At 38.9% G+C, this 23,237-nt stretch overlaps 2 protein-coding genes across 4 annotated transcripts; one reads left to right on the plus strand and one right to left on the minus strand.

The window, feature by feature from the left end:
* Positions 1-87: 87 nt before the first annotated feature.
* On the minus strand, positions 88-11,647 carry plgrkt (plasminogen receptor, C-terminal lysine transmembrane protein). 2 transcript variants are annotated; one of them, XM_080476931.1, is made up of 6 exons: positions 11,608-11,647; positions 11,286-11,357; positions 10,817-10,910; positions 4,312-4,442; positions 2,968-3,077; positions 88-1,481 (listed from the first exon to the last, which is right to left on the minus strand). In XM_080476931.1, exons 3-6 carry the CDS (start codon positions 10,895-10,897, stop codon positions 1,357-1,359), a joined length of 447 nt encoding a protein of 148 aa, XP_080333057.1. In that variant the 5' UTR covers positions 10,898-10,910; positions 11,286-11,357; positions 11,608-11,647; the 3' UTR covers positions 88-1,356. The 2 variants fall into 2 exon arrangements, with proteins under 2 accessions (XP_080333057.1, XP_080333058.1); XM_080476932.1 differs by lacking the exon at positions 11,608-11,647 and having other exon boundaries at positions 11,145-11,287.
* A 2,079-nt stretch (positions 11,648-13,726) lies between these two features.
* LOC308118099 (programmed cell death 1 ligand 2-like) lies at positions 13,727-21,092 on the plus strand. Of its 2 annotated transcripts, XM_080477345.1 has the most exons (10): positions 13,780-13,854; positions 14,836-14,896; positions 15,033-15,289; positions 16,036-16,132; positions 16,367-16,633; positions 17,722-17,832; positions 19,076-19,138; positions 19,713-19,763; positions 19,872-19,911; positions 20,024-20,602. In XM_080477345.1, the coding sequence occupies exons 1-9, from the start codon at positions 13,837-13,839 to the stop codon at positions 19,886-19,888; spliced, it is 942 nt and encodes a 313-aa protein (XP_080333471.1). In that variant the 5' UTR covers positions 13,780-13,836; the 3' UTR covers positions 19,889-19,911; positions 20,024-20,602. The 2 variants fall into 2 exon arrangements, with proteins under 2 accessions (XP_080333470.1, XP_080333471.1); XM_080477344.1 differs by having other exon boundaries at positions 13,727-13,854; positions 15,030-15,289; positions 19,872-21,092.
* The last annotated feature ends 2,145 nt before the right edge of the window (positions 21,093-23,237 follow it).

Genomic DNA, 23,237 nt, shown 5'->3' on the forward strand with positions numbered 1-23,237 from the left:
AGTCGAAGTGAAGACTGTGAGACAGATGATATACAGCCTTGTATCAACTAAACAAAAAAAAAGAAAAGGACAACTATTAGTCAGACCTGTGCAATTTTGTCTTTATTGAATGTACAAATATATTCTCAATATGTCAAAGACAAACGAATTTGTTCCAGATACAGAATGTATAAATACGAGCACCTTGCAACATTTTACATTCACTTAATACTCTTAATGACACAAAAGGAAAAACAGCTTTGGTGTAAAAGTGATCTCTAAGTGTCAGTGTTGACATTCCAGATAGTGTTTCTAAAAAAAAAAAAGAAATTAATTCAAAATGAAGCCTCTTGGGAAGATAAATCTCAGTGATCCAAACAGAGCTCAGGCTCTGGTTTCTTTTTTTTTTTGAGACAAACATTAGTGCAGGCAAAACGTCCGGCCACCCCTTTTCATCTGCAGTACCCTCCCAAAGGGGTCCCGAGTCTTCTACATCTAAAGGCGCCATAGAGGGTATCAGCAACAGCGAGTAACCTCAAACAAACGAGAGCTTCCACACTTTGTACCCGAGTAGAAATAGCTCAGAAAAACATGTCTTTTTGTTCAGGTATCAACATGATGCTTTTCAAATTATTATGTTGAATCTGATTGATGCTGAAGTATTATTTTAACCATACAATGCCAATACAGGTAGACTTGTGTTTTCAAGTGATTACCTGCTATTTACCTTTGTACAAACAAACAAAACTCCCCATGCACAAAAACAATGAGCTTTGATTGTATGAGGAGCTTTGTGCTGTTTTGTACTTTCAACTTGTTGTACAGTTGCTTCTACAGTCAAACGGTTAAAATAACACATTTAGCTGCTATAAATACATTAATAGGGAATTGAGTCTTCAGTACCATGTTTGTATCCCACAGCTCCGTTCAGTGATCAGGAGATGTTCTGCCCTCTAGTGGTGAAACATTTCTAAATGCAGTTTTAATTGCAAGCAAGTGCAATGATATGTTTGATTATTAAAATGCTCAGGTACTCGATTTATGCCATGATAGCTTCCCGCACCGGCTGTATATTTCAAAATAATTTCCCTATTTCAAGCAGCATCTCATTAAGCCAATTTTCTTTATGCTACCCGTAAGGAAAGTATTTGGCCGCTAGTGCACCCATCATAACAAAACCCACAAAAACAAAATCATGATTACGCGCACTGATATTGATGATAAACAAACTTGAAACCCATGATACAAAATTAGTGCAAACCATGGATTCTGATAAAGTTATGAAGGCAGATTATATTTGTTTTCCACGAAAAAGCAAAAGCAGCTCAGGTGAATGCACCAAATGGACGACGGATTCATCAGAACATAACTTTCGTGTTATTTCTCCAGGGAGGTGAGGTGGCTTTGAGCACGACGGGCCTTCTCTATGCTATCCAACGTTGGAATCCCGTGAGGCATGTCCAGACGGCCGCGCTCAGACGTCATGATATTCTCAGCCTCCCCTATGTGAGGTAAAACAAAAAAAAAACAAAAAAAAACAAAACAAAAGTGTGTTGTTGTGCTGGGTTGAATCAGTGTGTGTGCAACTAATCATCAACTGAGCAGTGGGTGGTTTTTCTTTCAGATCAGTGGGGTAAACTATGTATGCTACCACTTTATAACAGTAATTATTAGGTTTCAGCCATTCGTGGCACAATACAAACTTTTACAAGTTTCATTATCGGTGCGTAGGCACGTACACACAGCAAACAAAGACCTGGGGAAGTTGTTGATACAAGTTCACTTCCTGGAAATGTTTTACGAACCCAATTGTAGGATTTTAAAAGTGTTCACAGAAACATTATTAATCTCTGTATGATCATGAATAAAGCTCTAATTTAGTGGTGATACCAAACAAATAAGATTGTTTTGACCAGCCTACAGAGCAATAGGAAGAATCTTATTTTCCTATGAAGGAATTTATTTATTGCACTCAAATACACAATGACGCAAACAGGACATCATTCACAGATTTGGTAACGACAACCTAAAGCTGTGCTACATATTTATTGTTGTGTCAAACGCCAGCGTGCTGTTGGTGAGCGCCCTCCCTCCGCTGCTGCGGGCGTGCATGGCTCAGCAGGTGCGCGTGCGCATGATTTAGGTAATGAGCGGAGCGTCTGACTGTTTGGCATGCTCGCAGCAGCAGGAGGGTCAGACAGGAATGAACAGCAGAACCAGGCACTGCATGTTGGGAAGTCTTTCCCACAACACACAGACTCATTCACCCGAGAAGACGCCGCTGGAAAGAGCAAGGAGCTCTGTGGATGTGCTCTGTTCACCGTCTTTAATGTTGGCACGGTGGTGCATTCAGGGACGCCCATACTTTTCAAATATGACGTTTTCAGTATGTGCCGCCGCCTTTGTTTGTGAACTAGATTAAAAAGGTATCCGGATATAATTTAAGTGCTTAGAAAGAAAGAAGTTAAGTTTAAAGTTTGTGAAATGTATTGTATATTAAGGTAAAACAATAAACAATTTGGTAACAGTATAAACTGATTTAATTTAAAAATGAATAAACCTCATTTACATGTATGAATGTATAAATTATCTACAGTGTGAATTTAATCAATATAGAATTAGCTGATTAAAATGTATTTTGACAATGCAAAAGTATGCAAAGTTTGTTAAAGGAGTAATTACAAAAGTGTTTTTTGTTACTTCATTAATTGTTTGTTTGTGTTCAAGGTTTTTCACCTAAAGATACTAAAGAAGCTGAAGAAACTAAAGAAGTTAAAGACTACCTGCTACAACAAAATAAAAGAAATGCAGGAAAGAATCCTGGCGTCTGAGCAAATTCCTGCCAAAGGTCTTCTGAGTGGGTCTCGAGCCCCATCAAGTGCGGGACAGTTAAGAGAGCACTTGACATTTATTATAGTGTGCTGGACACCAAATAAATATTTTTTATTGTGAAGTGATCGAATATTGAAAAGGCGAATGCAGCCTTACCTCTCATTCGATGAATAAGTGTCCCGTAGGCGGTGTCCATCTGGTAGACAAGTATGAAACCGAGTGGGAGGACCGGGGCGAACAGGACGGGTCTCTTTTTTTTAATGGCACTGAAGAAAAAAATTTGACAAAACTAAGACTTTTTCAACGCTTTTTCCATAATTGAGACGATAAAAGAGATGAAAAGCAAGAGGATGCAGACAGACGACACGGAGGGTAACAGTTTGGAAGCCTGCAGACGTCACAGGATTCAGATTCAGGCTGTGTCAGTGACTGCGATCACTTTCCCACTGAAACTCACCCGTTAAGCTCATTTTTTAAATGGGTCGTCCTTTGTCAAGATTTCACATTCACGGCGGATTCAAGTTCAAATCACATAAGAAAGGCTGCTTTGAACCTTGATCCACTTCCAACGAGCTTGCTCCACATGCTGATTAAGCATCTTAACACAAACACTGCAGCTGACAAGTGGATTTAGGATTCAAGAGATGGTGGTATATTGTAGTAAACAACTCTTAATGTCTGTTAAATTGATTTGTAGGACATGTTTGGTTTGTTTAGACATCACTGGTTTGTGCTGCGACATGTTGAGAGAGGCTTCTCCAGAGTATATTTGTTTATTCAGCAACAGAGCGACTGCAACCGAGTTTAATTCAAATCAAACTTCCTATATTTACCTCATAAACTGTAAACACACCCTCATTGACAAATATAGGAATCTCCATTATAAATTACATTTCTTGATTTATTCTCTCACAATTGTTTGTAATAAAATAAATGACAGTATAGAACAAAAGAGTTTGGGCCATGTGAAGTGAGCTACAAAGTTACAGCAATTTTTATGTGGTTTTACAATCACCTATAGCTACGGCAGGTCTTCTGGCATGACTGAGCTGGAAAAAGGAACAAATGTGTGACAAAGTGTGATGGTTTTATACCGAAGCTGTGAAGCCTCAGTTCAGCGAGAATGGCATTTGACAGGCGTCACGCCCAGGCCAAAACAGGTTTTATTTCATTCAGGACTCAATGTCTGTGTGGAGGCAAAGTTTAAGTAAGCAAAACATTAAAATGTCCAGTGAAGACTTGAATTGAGGTCAGAGTTAAGGTTTGGCTTTGGTTAAGATGAGGGAAAGGTGGTAGCTGAGGTTCAGAGTGAGTGATTGTGTGTGTGTGTGTGTGTGTGTGTCTTGTTAACTTTGAAGGGAAGAAAAATAAAGATCCTATCACTATAATAATTACATTTTTAAGTGATCATTTTTAATGTGGGGCATGAAAACACTGTGTGCATGTTGAAAACAGATCATTGCTCTGATCTGACTTCTGTGTGGGTTGTGACAAACTCACCCGACGGTCATTCCCACCGCGGCCACCGTGAAGAAAGTGCCAAAGTATTTGAGAAACTCTCTGGACCAGGCGATCTGCATGGCCATCTGTCTCTCTCTCATCTGGTTCTGCATCAGCATCTGACGCTCCATCTACACGTCGACAGAGTAAAAACGGATGAGACGCCGTCAGACAAAATGCGTGTGTGAAACCAACTTTGCAGCCAGGCAAAGAACATCTGCAGATACACTTAAAACATACGTGGATTTGTAGGCAAATTAACCTCAGAACAATCATGTTATTCATGTTTATGAGACACCAATGTCACAATAACTACGAATTTCTGTATTAGTATAATCTTAACAACTGTCACCGATTTATAATGCTTCCATATTAAATGGAAGACCGAGACATGGAGGATGTCAGTTACACTCAGTCCACATTCAGAAACATTGCGGTCAAGCTGATGAGCTCCGAGCAGTTCAGCCTCTTATGTGCAAGCGTCCTGCATAACAATCACGCTGAACACCACTGAATGACACTCATTTAAAAAGCCCCCGTCCCCATCCCCCCCTTAAAATGTTAACATGTCAAAAGATGAGCTGTGCATGCTCCACATGAGATGACCGCGGCATCCGTTAAGTGTTGCTGCACAGCTTAATAAAAAGGATCAATCAGCTGGGTGGATGACTTCTGTGGTTGACATAAATTATAGCATGTCAGGGAAACACGCATGCAATTTCAACAGACCTTCTGCATATATTCACCATATGGAGAGACGGAACGGTCGAAATGAGACTAGTAAACATTTTTCCTGTTCACTGATTTACAATCTAAAAAATCTTTAAATAAAAGAAGGCAGTGTTTATGACAGGTAGGACGGATGGATGGATGAATGGATGGATAGAAGAAGATTGATGGATGCCTCCTGTATTCCCTTGACCATGTCATGAGTATCAAAGCTGACTGAAACTAATAAAAATCAGTTATAAAGTAGAAAGAAAAGCCTAATATCCAGAAAATCTCATTAGCTGCAATCATCTCCAACACGTCACCAAAAGGTAAAAGTACCGTAAAAGCCACTTTGGTTAATGAAGCTCAATCAACTCTGAAATCTAATTACATTTTTAAGTATGGGGTTAGGTTGATTGTGGAGAGTGTGATCAACAGCAGTGAATACAAGAGGCTTATTTTTTGATTTTAACACTTGAATATCACAAAACCAGACAGAAAGCTCTCAAAAGATTGAGCCAAAATTCAATTCAATTCAACTTTATTTACAAAGCACCAAATACAACACAGTCATTTCTAGGTGCTTTTAACAGACAAAAGAGAAAAACCCAACAAATCCACATGAGCAAGCAGATGTATTTGCGACTGTGGAAAGGAAAAACTCCCTCGAACAGGAAGAAACCTTTGCACAAACCAGACTCAGAGGTGGCGGCTTTTCTGCTCTTTGACGTAAACAAAGAAACAAACAAAATAATTCCAGTGTTGTCTGCCATTTCTTAGCTAAAGTGCTGGGTGGAGTGAAGATGTCATACAAAATGGTTTCTACATAAACCGGTCATAGAAGATGAACGGGTATATCATGAAAGTAATTACCGAACCAAACTGAAGACAATCTTATAATGCCGGGCAAGTCATCACTGCTCTCCGGGTGTGTACTTCTTGCTTTGATTGAGCGAAGAGCCGTAGAGTTTTGAGGACCTTGCTCAGGGACAAAGTGATGATTTGTCGGCAGTGAGCTTCCAACCAGCAAAATTTCATGTAGAAACTTGCTTCCCTAACATCCAGGCCACCACTGAAAAATATTTTGAAATGATCCCACAACCTTAAAGCAACCGAAAAACATTGTATATGCAGTGACAGTTAAGTTTACAGAACTTAACAAATTGCTGATGACAAATTAAACTACTTTCCTGGTAGCATTTCACATTAAATTTCTTTGAATGAATTTAGATATTTTTATCCAAAGAGGTTCAAAACGTTCAGCTGATGGGTAAAAATATGGCTACGTCACACATTTCCTGTCCAGCTTTTGTGTTTAAACCAAACTTAATTTACAATAAAATGATTAATAATGTTGATGTGAACGTCCTAAACTGGGAACATTGGTGGGAACTTACATGTTTGAGGACTTTCCGTGGAAACTTGCTCATTGTACAATCAACCTCAGGAATTCTAGGCTGTAAACAGGTCTGACTGTACTGCTACAATCTCAAACGATGAAGACGCTATGACCTTTTCCCTGAAAGCCTCACGCTCTTACACAAGTAGGATTACAAAATATTAGAAATCCCGGAAAAGACTTTTCTAATTAAAGCCATTTGACAGTGGCGTCCGCCGAGCTAAATTCAACGAAGTCCAGCATGATTCATTAAAATTGAACCAGGTTGAAACTGAAGCGAAAAGCAGAAAGCGTTTTACAATATATCAGCAATGTAATCAGGCTTGAAGTGGATCTTTTTCTGAGGAGAGCGAAGGGGAAGTTCCACATTTATACACAGCTGCTGCGGCCTGAGGCAATGACAAATAGGATATCAAAGAATTTGTGATACAATTTGAGGTCACCTCTAACAGGAGTCATATCCTCTCCCACCTGGGTCTCAAAACAGAAAAAGGAAAAAAAAAAAACAGGATGTTTGATTTGAAAAATATTTCTGGAAACAGTTTTAATAAGGAAACCTGTCTCACTAAATGATTGGACAACTGCTTGGATTCTGATTAGATTGATACAAAAAAAAAAAGTTCCTGCTTTTTTTCTGCTACTGACATCTGTAGAAAAACCACAAACGTTAATCAATTTGTTGCATTTGCACTGAAAATTAAAGGCAGTGCAGCTCAGGGTAACATTGTTTTTAATATCTCGTCATTACCATGTAAGGAGATAAACAAATATATGTACACACCACAAAATCACGTGGATAGTAGACAGTGGATGTAACTGACTCAGAATATGAATGAGCGGTGCTACATAGATTTAAGAAATGTGTGATTTGAAGGTAATAAAATATAGAAAATGAATGCCAGGAAATTTCAAAAAACATTTTCAAGCGCAAAGTGATCATTGTCATAGTTTATTTCCTTCTTTCTGTGTGCTTTTTTTTCCCCTCAAGCATGAACCTGTGAAAGTGAAATTGACGTAACGGCAAAAACCAAGTGTGACTTTTAACTACGTAGACAAAGACGTTGACGCTGCTTCTGGATGGTCAGGACACTTTCAGGCGAGACTGGACAACCAGCGGAGGGTGACATGTCTCTTGACACAGTGACAGGAAATAGCGGCGACGGAAAAGTGAAAGGAAGAAATGAGCCACTGTGACTCCGCTGACGAAGTGAGAACAAACCCAAGCAGAAACCAGGTGGGAAAGTCGCTGACATTTAGGAACGCTGCAAGCACACGCAAGGTGGGACAGTGCTCGGACAGCAGACAGGTGCGTATTATCACGGTCTACATACATTAAAGCGTTAAGAGTAGAGAGAAAGAAACTGAATAATGATCTCCCCAAAAACTTTGGAGATGAACTACAGCTTGGAGAACTCTTTTCTGTGGAAATCAACATTTTCACATATGAATACATTTAATAGGAACGTGGGAAATATCAAAGGGAATTCATTCATCCTCGGTGTAAACAAGGTACCCACAACAAATCAGAGCCGTCCTCCAGCACCTTCCTGACTTTTTTTCCATCTTGTTAGACAATAAACCGGAACCGACAATGGCTCACATCACACACAAATGCTTGTCATATAATTGACAATTGTCAATTGTTTATGCGAGAGGACATCAAGAAAGTATAAAACAAACTCAAATAAGTGTGCATGATGGATGTTCTACATTAATCTTTAAGGGGGCGGCTTTATTTTTCCAGTATCAACAGTCTATGCTTGTGTCTGTAGCTTTATCAGCCTTTTCTGGATTTTGTGAAGATTTGAAATATTAAAACCAACATTTAAAGATTACATAAAAACAAAACAACTAAAGCCATACAGATTTTTTGACAGTTTTCATAATAATCTGAAAGACGCTGCTTTATTAAAAAGACGTGTTTGCCTATCAAGGAGAATTGACTTGAACTTGTGGCCCGGCCCGCAATAGTAAGGTTCATTTTCCATGTGAAGCAGATTCTCTCCCCAGTTTATTATCGTGTTCACTTCCTAAATGTAAGGAGAAGAAATGTATTGACTTGTTTTTCTTTGGTCATTTCTTCCAGCCAACACTATCATGCATTTTTCCCCCCTTGAATTTATCATTCTATTCAGCTTCTGCTTTTAATTTTGTGCTATACTGTTCATTTTATATTGAAATATATTAAATATCACTCAGAATAGTACAATAATATATAGAGAAAAACCCCCAAAACAAAACACTGATGGAGACATTTGTCCAGCTACATTATACTTACACCCACACACATTCAATGACTGAATAAAAATGCACAGACCTGTTATTACCAGCCAATAAAAGTGAATAATAACCTTCCTCAAGTTATTTCAGAGATGCCATTTGGCCCGACAGAAATGCGTCATCGCCATATCAAATGAATTTCAAGTAATAACATTAGATGGGGGGGGTTATGATTGCAACACAATGGCTGGTGACTTTGACTTCAGAGCCCACGAGGCGACAGAATGACAAGAATCAATTAGTTGTGACTGCTCCGACTTGAAAACACTGACGACCAGTCGATTTTGACATCTTAATGGAGGGTAGGGGCAACAGTATAGCTTTGCAAAGATATTTTAAAATTGCGGGGCTCAGTTTGCTGATGTCAAGAGATAATCTGAATGGCGAAGGAATAATGTATGAATGTCATGTATCGCTGCAAGTTTTGTTGGGGGGAACATCTCAAAGGTGAAACTAATTCATTCAAGCAAAAACCACAAAGGTTTTTAGTGTGAACGTCAAAACACTGGTAGAAGGTTGTGCTAATGAGAGAAAGCAGATCAACTATAGAATCGCATTAACATCCACCTACGAGTCGCTGCAGTGCTTAATTATACACGTCACCGTCTTGCATGTTTACAGCTGCGACAGCAGGGGAATGTTAGGGCGCAGACTTCACAACAAATATTTGGGGTCTCAGTTGCATAATGTCATTCATGTTATGACTGTCACACATTCCACCTGCTGCTCAGCAGCCTGCAAACGCAAATAAATCACAGAAAATTGGCTGCAAGAATCCGGGGGGAAGCTTTTGTTTTAATGAGAATTTTTTTTTTTTTTGAATAATGAACGCAATAAAACCTGTGTTTTTCTGAATGGAAATGATTAGATTGGAACTCCAGTGTGTATTTCTGGCCTCATTGGGAGCCAAAGAGGAAAAATATGATGCCAGACTGCAAGGAGTGATGTATGCGAACATGTGAAAGCTGTAGATATAACAGGACCTTATTAGGACTTTAACTCATTTGGAGGTTTTAGTTTTTTTTAAAACCATTTTTGTCACAGGCGTTGACACTTCTGCTTAAAATAAAAGTGTGTGTACATTACTGTACAAGTGCTTTTTGGGTTAATGTGGGTGGTAGATAGCTGAAAGAGTATTAAGAGTTTATCCATCACTTCATGTAAATTGGTAAATGATGCGCATAGAGAGACATCTGTATTTAGTAACAAGCACCAAAGCATCTTGGAGAACTAAGCATAGATCTGTTTTAGATCTCTTCATGTAAACCCCCACACACACTTGATTATGTCAAGATCAGAACTCTTTTGGGGCCTCAGCATTACACTGGGGCCTTTCCTTTACACCGAAGGGAGCTGGACTCATCTTTCTGCTAGTATTGCACAAAAGATTAAAAAATAAAAAATGCATTGTATTACACCCGTCACAAATTTTTGCCAAACGCAGAATATTTCCCCCTTCGACTAAATGCCAATATTTACTTGTCAGTATTTTTGTCGCATTAGTAGTATGTTATATTTAGTATGTTAAATAATGGCGACTTTTAATGACTTAATAGTTTTTTCCTCTTTTGAATACATGAGTCTACAGATTACTTAACAATGACACTATAACTGTCCCAGGAGCTGCAGAACACATGATGCTCTTTCCCGATATCCTGAGAGGGGCGAAGCAGAAATTATGAATAAAATTAAGATCTAGTGTGCATAATGCATGCAATAACACTGGAATGTTTTCATTATGCTTGTGGGTGTATCTAGAATGTGTGTAGAATCCCACAGCAGACAGGTCACGGCTGTGGTTCCCTGAGAAAGGCCCTTGACCCCCCCCCCCCCCCCCCCCCCCCCCATCAGCTCCCCAGAGAGCTGCACTGGCTGCCCAATAGTCACAGTATAGTTAGAGATAACTATGATAGTGTGGGTTAGATGTAGAGAAGGAACTCTCTGCATTATAATAGGTTCACTCTGTGTGTGCACGGGGTTCTCCAGTTTCTTAATTGTCCCATTGCATCTAAATGCTGACCTTAAATTGTCTATTGGTGTGAATGTGACTGTCTATTTACCCTGCGATGGACTGGTTAGATAATGTAAGTGGGTGCAGCGTTCAACTTTACTTACCTGTAACCTTGAGTTGAAAAGCATGAACTCCTGCTGCTTTTTGAGGTTTTCCTCCATGTGTTTAGACAATAGAAAGCCCATGGTGGAGTCCTTCCTGCAGACCGGAAGTTACAGTCAACACATGAGCATCACTCACACACACTGACAAAATGAAAGCATTATCTGAAACTCCTGTAGAGTCCTGTTTTCTCACAGCTGCTCTTAGCTGGTTCAGCTAAGAGCAGCTGCATTCACCGCTGCCCCGATATTAAGCTGCTAATCATAATAAACAACTTCACGTGGGCTCCTTGTGCAAATATGGGCAATAACGTGTGCTAATAAAGCTAACCTGAATCAAACAGCCGCCTCTCCTGAGGACTGAAGGCTTTAACCCTGAAATATATGGTGCTGAACTGAAAGCAAAACGTTTACGTAGCTTTCAGTATTTTATGGCCGCAGGCTGAGTGATAAAGAGAAGAAAGTTACACACCTGAGGTTTGTGAAGAGAAGGTCAGTATCAAACTGAAAGTGACGGTCACTGCAACCGGAAGTCGACGAGCAACTTCCGACCAGTTTCAAAATGAAAAAGACAAAGTTTCAGTTCACGATTTCAGTCACATTTACTAAAAACACACTAATTACTGAGTCGCTTATTGAATCATCAGCAAGTCCTATGAGAATTTTTGAAAATAACATTGTTAAAATCTGTTACAATTTTTAGAGTCATCTTATTGGTAGAAAGACTGCGCGTAGGATCGACGCAGAGGCTGCGCGTAGATAGTTCGCGGCGACGCAGAGGCTTCCCGACTCACGTACGTATGGCCGGTGTAGGTACCAGATCTGTCCGGGCTATCTGGTACCTACACCGTCTTGAACCATAAGCTTGAACGGTCTCAACCGATGTTGAGTTAGTTATGTAATGGCTCCCTCTCCTGGTGCACGTGGATCCCTTATTGAATGGAACCCACTTTAACCTCGCTTTAATTTAATTCGTGATTTTCATGAATCACAGTTAAAAGTATTATGTGATATCCAATCCCCAGGTTATCAATCAAACAACAAGCCAACTGATCCACTAATCAATAATCAACTAATGAAACTTTGTTATATACAGTTCTGCTTATGCAAGTTAGTGTAAATCAAATAAAGAAATAAATAAACTACAAGTGATTATAACAACTGAAAGAAATAAACGTGAATTAAAACAATCAGAGCACCAGAATAGTGTTTAATATTATCATTGTTAAAAAGTGCATTTCGAGCATGTGCCACATTGTGAATATATAAAGCAGTAGAAAACAGAAACAGAAAAAACAGAAATAAATGCTTATACCCAGTGGTAAAAGCCTTTTTTCCGAATCTGTCGGTTCTGACTTTTATTTTCGTTTTATTTCTTTTTCTCATTGTATTGTACTGTATTATTTCCCTTGAGGAAATGTTTTCATCTTGTGGGTAGAAGTTAGAAGAGTGAGATCCACTTAACAGACCTTCTGAGGTAATGCAAAATATGTTATCGAGTATAAAGAAAGAAAGAGAAAGTATTACAATCACCCGAAATCAAGTTACACACATTAGTCAGCTTCACCCCACAAGCGCTCATTTTAAACCAAGCTATCATATTTTAAAGGAAAGCAGTTAAAACTCAACAAACTCCAAATAATCTCAATGATTATGTCCTGCATTTACATTACTCACATTTATGATAATGTTGTATACAATATTTGTTTTTAGCCACCAAAGTAAATATCACTTTTATTATGTCTTGAAGACAGTGGGCTGTGAGCCTGTGAGCCTGGGAGCCAGCTCACTTCCCTATTCTAAAAACTTTACGGTTTATTATGGTTATCCATTCAAATAAACAAACATTTTAATTACCTTTCCTAAATACCTAATGGTTTTCTGTGTTCTGAATATGGAGTTTTATTGTTAATGTTGTTGCTTTAAACATTTTTGCAAAATTACTGTGCTGTAATCGCAACTTTGATGTACTGTAAACATTCTATTCTTTGTCATTCTGTGTCTTACCTGAGATTCGTATCTCATTCTGAGGTAATTGTACCTGACTGTCCAGTGTCTTTCCCACATACTGCCATCACTTCAAAATTTCCAACAAATTTCCAACAATGTGTTATTTTGTGGGCGACAAACAACGGCACAAACTGTAATTTACACTCAATGGAAACCTTAAACTACTTTCTACTATGGGAGGTATCGGTTGTACTCACACAACAACAACAACAACAACAACAACAACAATAATAATAATAATAATAATAATAATATAGTTGTTATTATTCATTCTCATATCATGTAGGGCATCATAAATAAAAACATTTTTTACAAACTGCCACCGTGTGGTAACTACATCAGTGTGTAAATTAATCATTAACCACGTGAAGTAGCCAACATTAACTAGTTGTTGAAAACTAAACTAGTTATTGAATGTCACCCTGAAGACATACATTTCCTCAGCTATACCGCAATTGAACCCAGCACATAAACTTTTTTTTTATGTTTATCAGAATAGTCGGCAGGTTGGAGTTATTCTTGTTTGCGGAACTTATAGAGGCTTATCATAAGGAAACGACGCTCATCTCTTACTGTCAGCACAGTCCCAGATGCTATTAAACAGTAATTTAAATGATAGCAGCAGATTGTAATCGCTAATCTGTTGCCGGGAAGTTTTTCTGGACTTATTCCAGCCTCTGATGGGAATTTTGTCCGCATGTGTCTCGGCTGCGTTGCGGTCTCTTCGCACCACTGTCTGACTCTCTGTCTCTATGTCACTGTCTCTGTGTGGGGCATTTGACTCTCGATGGATTTTCCTTTCCATTCACAGGTATGACCTCACCGGCAACAGTTTCAAAACAGAAGAAGGAAGAAGGAAGCTCCCTCAGTGCGTATTTACAGAGAGTTATGGCGGATATGGGCGGAGCCTCAGGCTGGAGCGCTTTCTTTAAACGAGGCGCGCAGACAGTTCACAGGGTTCACAGCAGTCTGGACGGGAGGCAGGAGAGAACTGGTGAAAACACACCTGAAGGATGATGTATAAACTGCAGGTATGGCCACCATCCTTCATGTTTATCACTTTAAAACCAAATTCATGCGACATCTGATGATGATTTTGATGATGATGATGATTTTTGTTGTTGTTGTTGTTGTTGTTGTTGTTGTTGTTGTTGTTGTTGTTGTTGATGATATCATCAACAACATCTATCTATAAATACAGTCTCGTTTGGGTTCAAATTATCATATTTCTTCCTTTTCAAAACCAGATTGCAAAGTCTTAGAAGCAGCCAATATGTATTCTGTACATTATACACTTAAATTTGTAACATGTTACTTCACTAATCACATGCCTCTTTCAATTGTGGCTGACACATTTGGAAATTGTTATTTTGATTCGACCCGGAACAATGTTACTCAATGTGTTGGTTGTTCAGCTTCATTTAATTCTCTTGTGCAAATATTGTCAGCTAAGGAGAACAGATGTCAGTGTATATACAGGTGCATGCCATTTTGTTATTTTCCCAAAAATGTACTTAGACGTGAAGCTTTCGTGTATTTTTTACACTTATCGCACATAAACTGACTTATCTCAAGCTTTATTTTGTTTTATTCTTCTTAAATGTAGTTTTAAAGTCATGAAAATATTACAGTATGTTTTAAGATCTGTTTTTCCAAGCCACACTTAAAATATAAAAAAAACATTTCAGTTTATATGACAATTTTGCCAATTTATGTGTCATGTGTATTGATATATGTGCAACCACAGGTTGAAATTCCCCAGTTACTTCCTTGTACTCCTTATTCCCATAAATAACAATCCACCATCGTTTAAATTGGCCAGTTTACTTTACAGCAGAGCTGAGTCAGGCTTAGATAAGCAAAGTCAGATTTAAATGTTCTTTTTTCAAATTGGGTCTCACTTAATGATATTTGGGGTTTTTTTCTCTTTTTTTTTTTTTTTTTATGTATTCATTTCACAAATGGCCTTTCCTCTGTAACGTCAGCGTTTTAAATCGTTGGTTCTTTTTTAGGTTTCAATGGACTGGGTCTTTCTTGCAGTCCTGCAAGCCATATTTTCACCGGCTCTCTCAGGTGTGTAATTTAATAAATGTACAGTACAGTTATTAGTAACAGAAAAACAAAAGTGTCTTCTTTATTTCAGTCCCAACACATTACAGCTCAATATTTTATGGTATGGCTGAGTCATGTTTTTCTATTTCCCCAGCAGTCCTGTTCACAGTGGAGGCCGAGCAAACTGCATACACGTCAGAGTTTGGAGGACATGTTGTGATGGGCTGCAGATTCAATACTAAACCAGCAGAGCATCTTAATAACCTGATTGTCGCCTGGCTCCGGATCAGCTCCGGCTCAGAGCGAGATGTGATCCGGGTAGAGAACGGAGTGGAGCGAGCTGGCTCTCCGAAGTACCACGGCCGAGTCAAAGTTCTCACAGATGAGCTGTATAATGGCTGGGCTAAGTTGCAGGTCAGTACTGGCAGCCACACACTGATTTACATAAATTGTACTTAATAAATGATGTGTTGTTTCCTGTAAAATTCCCCGGCTGGTTTGTTGAGCTTGTTTTAACTCGTCGCATATCCTTCTGGGAATCTCTGATGTGACGCCTTTTTTTTTTTTTTTTTTTCATTCAGAACAAAGAGATTGACGTTTAATTTTCTTTGCTAGATTTCTCTTTATGGAAATAAACATATCCAAAATAAAACCTTTGTTTAGAGAATTATTTCAGATACTATTGGAACTCCTATATTGAGGGCAAGACAAGATTTATTGTCATTCATTCAAAATAAGGTAAATAGATTACAATGGGAAATACTTTTTAAAGCCATAACATTATAGAGGCAGAGGTTTCATGACCAGATGCTGTTGCAGTGACACTCTGTAACCCGCGTGGGCATTCACAGACTCTTCTGAGAGCCCTGACTGTCTTGGAAACAGTCTGTTGGTTGCAGTTCTTTCTGTGTGGGTTGAATGTGCTTTGATTTTAGTTGTCTGTGAACATTTAAGTCCTAACTTACTTTACCTGCTCATATGCTGATTGTGTGATCGAAGGAAGCCTATTTTTTAAGAAAGAGTGGTTAAGATTGAATTTGCTTATATTCCAAACATTGTTGAGGGCTTTAATTCTATCTCACTGACACTAGACAAAGTCTATAAGTTGTTAATATACAGTTAGATGCTTAAATATTTCATCTTATTTTGTCATTTTACAGATATCCAGGTTAACGATAAACGACTCTGGGACCTACCAGTGTCTGGTCCATACAGAAGAAGGAGCCGACTATAAAACTTTAAGTTTATCTGTTGCAGGTAAAGATTTTGATTTTTGAAAGTGAAAACTTGTTTGTTTTTAGATTTACCCATTGGATGAGTGCTGTTCCAGGAATGGCTGCAGCACATTGTCACTTCCAGGCAGTGAGACCGTCACTAATCCTGAAAATGAAACTAAAGACTTCTATTGCTCAATTCAATCACAAAAATACTGGATCTCTGAAGTTACAATCCTCGTCCAAAAACTTCTTAATCGCTCTCGTCTCCCTGCAGCTCCTTATAAAACAGTGACGAAGCGCGTTAAAAAAGCTGCGGAAGCGGATCAGGTGTTGCTGAGCTGCCAGTCTGAGGGATACCCCACGTCCCCGGTGCTGTGGCGGGACGGACACATGCAGACACACAGAGCCAACACCACGGTGGTGTCCACGCCAGACCAACTGTTTCAAATCACCAGCCAGATACAAGTCAGCTCATCAGAGGAAAACAACTACACATGCCATTTTTCAAATGACGGCAGCTCCACTACATTTCATATTCCAGGTAAACTTCTTATCCCTTCTGATTCTTCCTGCGTATGCAAGGGTTTTCTCTCCAGGTACTCGTGTTTCCTTCTACAATCCAAACACATGAAGATAATTGGTGACCTTTAAATTTCCTTAGATGTGATTGTCAGTCTGTGTGTTTGCCCTGTCCAGAATGAGCCGAGCTCTAGCGTGGAGACTCTAAATGATTTAAAAAAAAATTCCTCTTAAGGGTTTATTCTGAGACAATACAGGAAAGCTCGTCTGCATGGAGTGAATATCAAAAATATCCCCTCCACAATACAATCACATTTCTTTCCAGCTGCTCCCCTCTGTTTTCATTTGTCTTCACGCCTCCAAGGTTAAACTCTGTATCACCGCCGAGTGGAAGAAAACTGATGCAGAAATACCAGCCGCTTCCTGTTATTTCAACATTTTAATTCAACATCAAACATCAGCCCCCGTCAAAACCAGCTTACAACGGTTGAGATGTGCCATAAACTCAGCTCACAGTTTTTCCTAACACCTCAGTGACACTGTGGGTGGCTGACTTTGAGCTTTGTATATCATACATGCTCGCTCTGTGTAAGGAGCACAAAATGTTTCGCCATTTGTGAGAATCCGTGCATTTGTTGATGTTTTCATGTTTGTTTGTTATATATAAATGTGTGTATTTGAGGCTTGGACTTGGTAGGCTTAAAAAAGCGAATTGATTTACATCGCTGCACCTCAAATCAGATACAAACCCTGGTGAGAGGTATTTTTATTCATATAAAACTTCTCATTTCTTTGTACACATATTTTTCTATCCATAAGAACATTTGAAGAATTGTTCTTGTATGTTTCGGGTGTAATGTTCACGCAACAAACGGCTATTGGACAAGAGAACTGGGATCGTGTGAACAGACAAACACGAGCTTCAAAAGCGACAACCAGTTTAGCTCTTGTCCAATGAGAGGAAGTCTGCCGGTGTTTTGTCTTTGGGAGGGTTGGGTTATTTCCACTGTGGGTAAACATATTAAAAATAAAAACAGATCACTTGAGTTCACGTGACTTAGCAACTAGTCAGCAGTAATAACTCAATGTTCTGTTTCCCTCTTTTCACAGATGATATACCAGTTCCTCGTGCAAAAAGTGATGCTCTCATTATTGTGCTGAGCATGGTAGTGATAATGCTTCTCGTTACTGCTGGAGTGTTCACTTATCGACGACGAAAAGGTACCAACAAACCGCTCATTTTTGTGCTTACAGTTGATGTCATCGTGGGAAAAGTGTGGACATGTTACAAATAAGATCCATTATTTGTCTACTAGGAAAGAAAATGCTGATCTGGTAAAAGAATTCATTCCAGTTTCAAGCAGTGGTGCGAACATTAGAAATGACAGCATGGCAAGGGGGAAAACAACTGTAATTCAGCTCAATTCAATTCAACTTTATTCACATAGCACCACATACAACACGGTCACCTCGAGGTGCTTTTATCAGAGAGAAACCCGACAAACTTAACAACAAAACCCCAAAGCCACCTGCGGACTGAAGGGGAACTAGTGCAGGATTGGTGAGGTCACGGCAAAACCAGGTTTTCCTCTCACGTGCACAAACCCCCAAAACAAACTGACTGACTTCCTTCTCAGCATTCACATGAGTCTTTGCTATATCTAAAGTCTTTTTTTTCATGTTTCAGACAGTCTACATGACCTCATCATTGTTTAGTTTATTTGAAAATGACGAGAACAGTACACCTATAGATTAGAGAGTTTGTTGTTTGATAGCACCAATGCGCTGCTTTAGTGTACAATGGTAGTGTATCTGTCTCAACACATTCATGAAATATTACATAAAATACTGCGATGGCTGACAGAAGATCCTCTTTTAAAGCTTACTGTTTGTCTTGGCAGCCTACTGTAATGCCGAGTGTCTTTGAGTCGTTGTTGCGGACGTGGTGGTAGATGTGTCGGTTAAGTCATCTGCCCACTTTAAAAAGGGGAAATGTGCGTTTTAGGATTCCCACCATACATCTGCAGTACAGATTTCATCAATGCTTTACCGTCACTCATGTGAGCCCAATCAGCCTCTGCTGGAAACACCCACTCGGGTTTTGATTAGTGTACACTGGGAAATTCAGGACTGTGGAATGTATGGGTGCTTTCTCAGCACCTTTGGTTTACACTGACAAACACTTTAGTCATAGGATCACACACTCCCACCATGAGGAGAAGTCACACTTAAGATGTAGATTCTGACCTCACAGAGCACCCGAGCCGCACATGATGTAAGTTGCAAGGGTGAAAAAATGTTGGGCATGTTTTATATGAGTTACTGTAAATGTTTGAAAAAGTGAGACTTTAAATTGTATTTTGATAATAACCAAGTTTGTCATCATAGCGCTCTTGTGCTGTGCATGTAATATATTGTGTTTCCACACCTGCTCACATACGCACTCGCCATTGTTTTGTAACAGGGTTCAGCAGTCTCAGCACCAGAAACCTTCTGGCTGAAAGACCTTCGTCTCCCACAGCTGCATGTGAGTCTCAAAGCCCGGTGCCATTCATTCGTTCATTCATTCGTTGCAGTGGAAATAAAGTAAAAATACTCACAATTATTTCTTATTCTACTCATATTTCTTCATCATTCCATGTAATCTGGTTCACTATTTTTTCTTACCAGAGAGGATTCCTTAAATCTGCATCTGCCAGCGTGTAATCTCTATGCGCTTCAGTAGAAATATGTTTCACTAGCATATTTTACACAGGCACTGTGCATTAAATCAAATGTCTGTGATTGGCAATGCAATAAAAAAAAATAAAACTTGTACTTGATTTGTATTTTTAACAACAGTGAGTACAATTTAGATGTAACAGGAGTAACTGAGCGCACACTTTCTGTATTTTTCTCACGTTGCTTAGTTTCACTGTGCATACTGTCTAGTAATCCTCCGTAAAATATATTCAACCCAGGAAAAGTGCCTGTCTGTTAATTTTAGTTGAACAGCTGCTGTTGCGTGCTTAGATGGGGTGTTTGCAAAGATGACTGTGTACTTCTGCAAATATCTTTAACTTCTGCGTGAGATGTCTGACTGGGCTGTTTCTTCTCCTCAGCCCCACAAAAAGAACAAGAAAACGTGAACGAGGCAACAGCGTTCCAAGAAGGTGACTAACTCTGAAGACTTTATCTCTACATGATAATAACACATCCCCTTTTTTTTTTTTAAAGTGCTTTTTAAGGTTCTGATACTAATTATGTTTTTTTTTATGCAGTCAGGGTTTGTCCATGAATCCCTCCGCTTCAGTCCCGATGGTCAGTGGGACTTGTTTTTATTCGTGGAAGAAAGCTGCTGCCCACATCTTGTCCCATGTCAACTCGTCTTGGACTAATTGGTCCTTCGCCTTCTCTCATATGTCGACTGCAGCACTGGGACGGTGACCTGTGTCACCGACTGTATTGACCAGCCAAGCCAGAGAGAGAGAGAGAGAGAGAGAGAGAGAGAGATCACTTCAGGACAAATTAATAAATTAACTTTACATGGAGGGCACAGTTTGTGGCCGACTCGAGACATTTTCTCCTCAAACCTGGAAGCTGAGAAAGCAACCTCTGCATTCCTGAATGAACACACGTGTGAAAGCAACACATACGTCCACAGCATTACCAAACACTGGTATTGGATTTTGTTGTGTTTTCTGTTACATTTTCATTGTCAGGCTTTTCTTTTTATAAGCCCCAAAGTGCTGCCGCGGTGTGATGCGCTGTGTAGGAAGGATTGATTAGATAAGTTACCTCATATTCTACATTTTCAGCTCGAGAAGGAAAAAAAAACTAAACCCATCTTTTTCTTCATATAATTTATTTTTGTATTTTTTTAAGAAGCCACAGTATGCTGCATAATGTGTTTATAATAACGGCTGATTTTTGTAAAGCCAGTCCTGTTTGTGATTAATATATAATGTGAATAAAACTGCACCATTAAAAGTGAAAATAGGTGAAATTGAGGAAAACACCTATACTTTGTCTTCACTGATGTCAGCTGCGTTTAGTTGAAGCGTTTAATAGATTACAGGGACTTTTGTCTGCTTCGGGTCATTTGTAAATGCATGCGAAGAATCAAGTTCTCACCATGAAGAGGAAGTGTGTTGTGTTAGTGATGTTGCTGGGAAGACGCATCATCATTAATGGTAAAAACATGACTCAAAAAAAGCCCATCATTTACTTGATCAAAAGCCATGCTTGTTTAAGATTTCTGATCTATCGGGCTCATCTTAAACAACGATAGCGCCTGTGTTCTCGAATGGTGGATGATGTGTGTTGTTGAATTACAGGTGGTGACTTTGTGTAAACTCTAAATCCCTGCAGTCAGCTCTGGGCTGCTTGTTATTGTTTCCTTAATGAGATATGCACATCATTTATCCTCATAAACAGAGAAGTGAAAGATCAACTGTGAAGAAAATGTTCTCCAAATATTTACAATGCTCGGCACCACAGGGTTAAAAAAAAATAAAATAAAAAAATAAGTATGAATTTTTATTACACTGGCTAAGAAAATCCCAAAGAGACCACAAGAAGAATGATCAAGACAAATAAAGCGCCGTAGTTTCAAATAATGAACTCTGAAATGTATTTTCACAGTCATATAAAGAGGACACGTGGTGGATTTGGCAAGAACTCTTGCATCAAATGACCCTGGTTTGAGTCTGGGTGTTGGTCACACCGTGTATTGGTGGGTTTCCCCTCAACCCCCTACCAAGGTTTTCTCACAGAGTCATATAGAGGCTAATTGGTGAATTAGAATTTGCTTCTCTCTCTCTCTCTCTCTCTCTCTCTCTCTCTCTCTCTCTCTCTCTCTCTCTCTCTCTCAATAAAATAAAAACTGATGAGGGAGACCGTTCTGGCACAAAGCAAGTCACTTAAACCAAAATCCTAGAAATAAACTATTAAGATAAAAATTCAGCCGTGACCTACAAAGATCATAGATCAGGCAAAAATCTGTGGGACTCGAAGCAAACTGCCATGACTAAAGTCCAAAGTCTAGACTTGTAAAGACACACATATGAATGCAAAAATGAAGTCAACATGGAGGCATGATGTGATATTTCATGTCTTTCATTTATCAAAACAGAATTAAAATGGTTGATTTTAATGATTTGCACACACCAGACGTGTGACTGCCTTGTCAATAATAATTTAGCTTTATCTGTTGTATAGTAAATAAATATTTCTCAACAACTTTCTTCAAATGCCTCATTACTGAGGAATATTCTTCTGCATTGCTTTCGAGTCTCTGATTGTTATGTTCCTAGAAATGTATCCTTTATGCTCAGTACGGAATGAACTCTGGTTGTCTCTTCTGGTCTTTACTTTGTTCACGTGAACAACTGGGAAACTGTGTCACAGCCCTGAAGAAAAGAGGAAGCGATCTGACTGTCAGGAAACAGCACTTATCTGAACTTGTTTTATTATCACTATTAAATTTATTATTGCACTCTCATCTCCTTTGACTCAAGCGACTCAAATGAAAGGTCCATTGTTAGACTTTTGATCATTTTATGAGGAATCACCCTCTTGAACTGGGGGATTGGAGCAGGACGAGGTGTAAAACACGAAGGATACAGAAACTCCCTCAACAGGATTGAGAAACCCTTTTACAGAAACTTTATATGTGGCAATTTCCATTAGAATATGTGTCATCAACGTTTCTCTAGCAGTTAAAAATCATGAAAAACAAAGACTGATTCCTCTATGAAACCAGACAGGACAATCACAGGAAAAAAAAAAAAATCACAAATGGCAGAAGAAAGGACAATTCTATTCAGAACTTCTATAAAAATCAGGAAGATCCAAAGTTTCAACATGTTTGAGTTTTAATTTAAAAACTTTTTATTTTTTACAATATTACATAAATTGAACCTTCTTTTCAACCCAGCTTTGTTGAAATTTATTCTAGATACTTCTTTCCGCCTATTTTGCTGGTTTTCTATTTTCCTGATTGATCAGTTCCTCAATCAACAGCAAGATCCAAATATGAAAATGCTTGTCTGACAAATGATCCAATGAAAAATCTAAAATAAAAGAATGTCTTGTGATCATAATCACCTGTCATGTCTTTGGAGTTCACCTGTTGTTAGTGTCCTCTCATATTTAAGATCGACACAAAAACCTTAAATTATTCATTATTTATTGTTATGAATATTCTTCAAATAAATAAAAACATTGCATTGCATTTCCTTCACAGAAACACCAAAACTTCCTACCCACAGTCCACACTGTGGTAGAGTACAAAGCATTGGCAGAAATGGCAACCGAAACCTTCAGTCTTTTAAAAACTGGGTCAAATTACTTATGCAAACACGTCACGTACAGTATGTAAAGTTCAACTCAGTGTCGCCAAAGTGGTATCAGTTCATAACTCTGGGTTTCTAAACAGGGCAAGCAGTTTTCAACATTTACTCTTTCAGTTTAAGAACAAGTCAGAATTCCACATTCAACGCAAAGGACAATGCAGAGAGGCCAGTGGGTCGTCGGGTCACTACAGGTGTTTTCCTCACGACAACAACATTTTATGGCGATCTAACAAAGACATTTAGACAACAGACTGATCCAATGAGAGAAAAGGTCTTGTTCAGGGGTTTAAA

This window comes from Lipophrys pholis (assembly GCF_963383615.2).
Source record: "Lipophrys pholis genome assembly, chromosome: 12".
In the NCBI taxonomy this organism is placed as follows: domain Eukaryota; kingdom Metazoa; phylum Chordata; class Actinopteri; order Blenniiformes; family Blenniidae; genus Lipophrys; species Lipophrys pholis.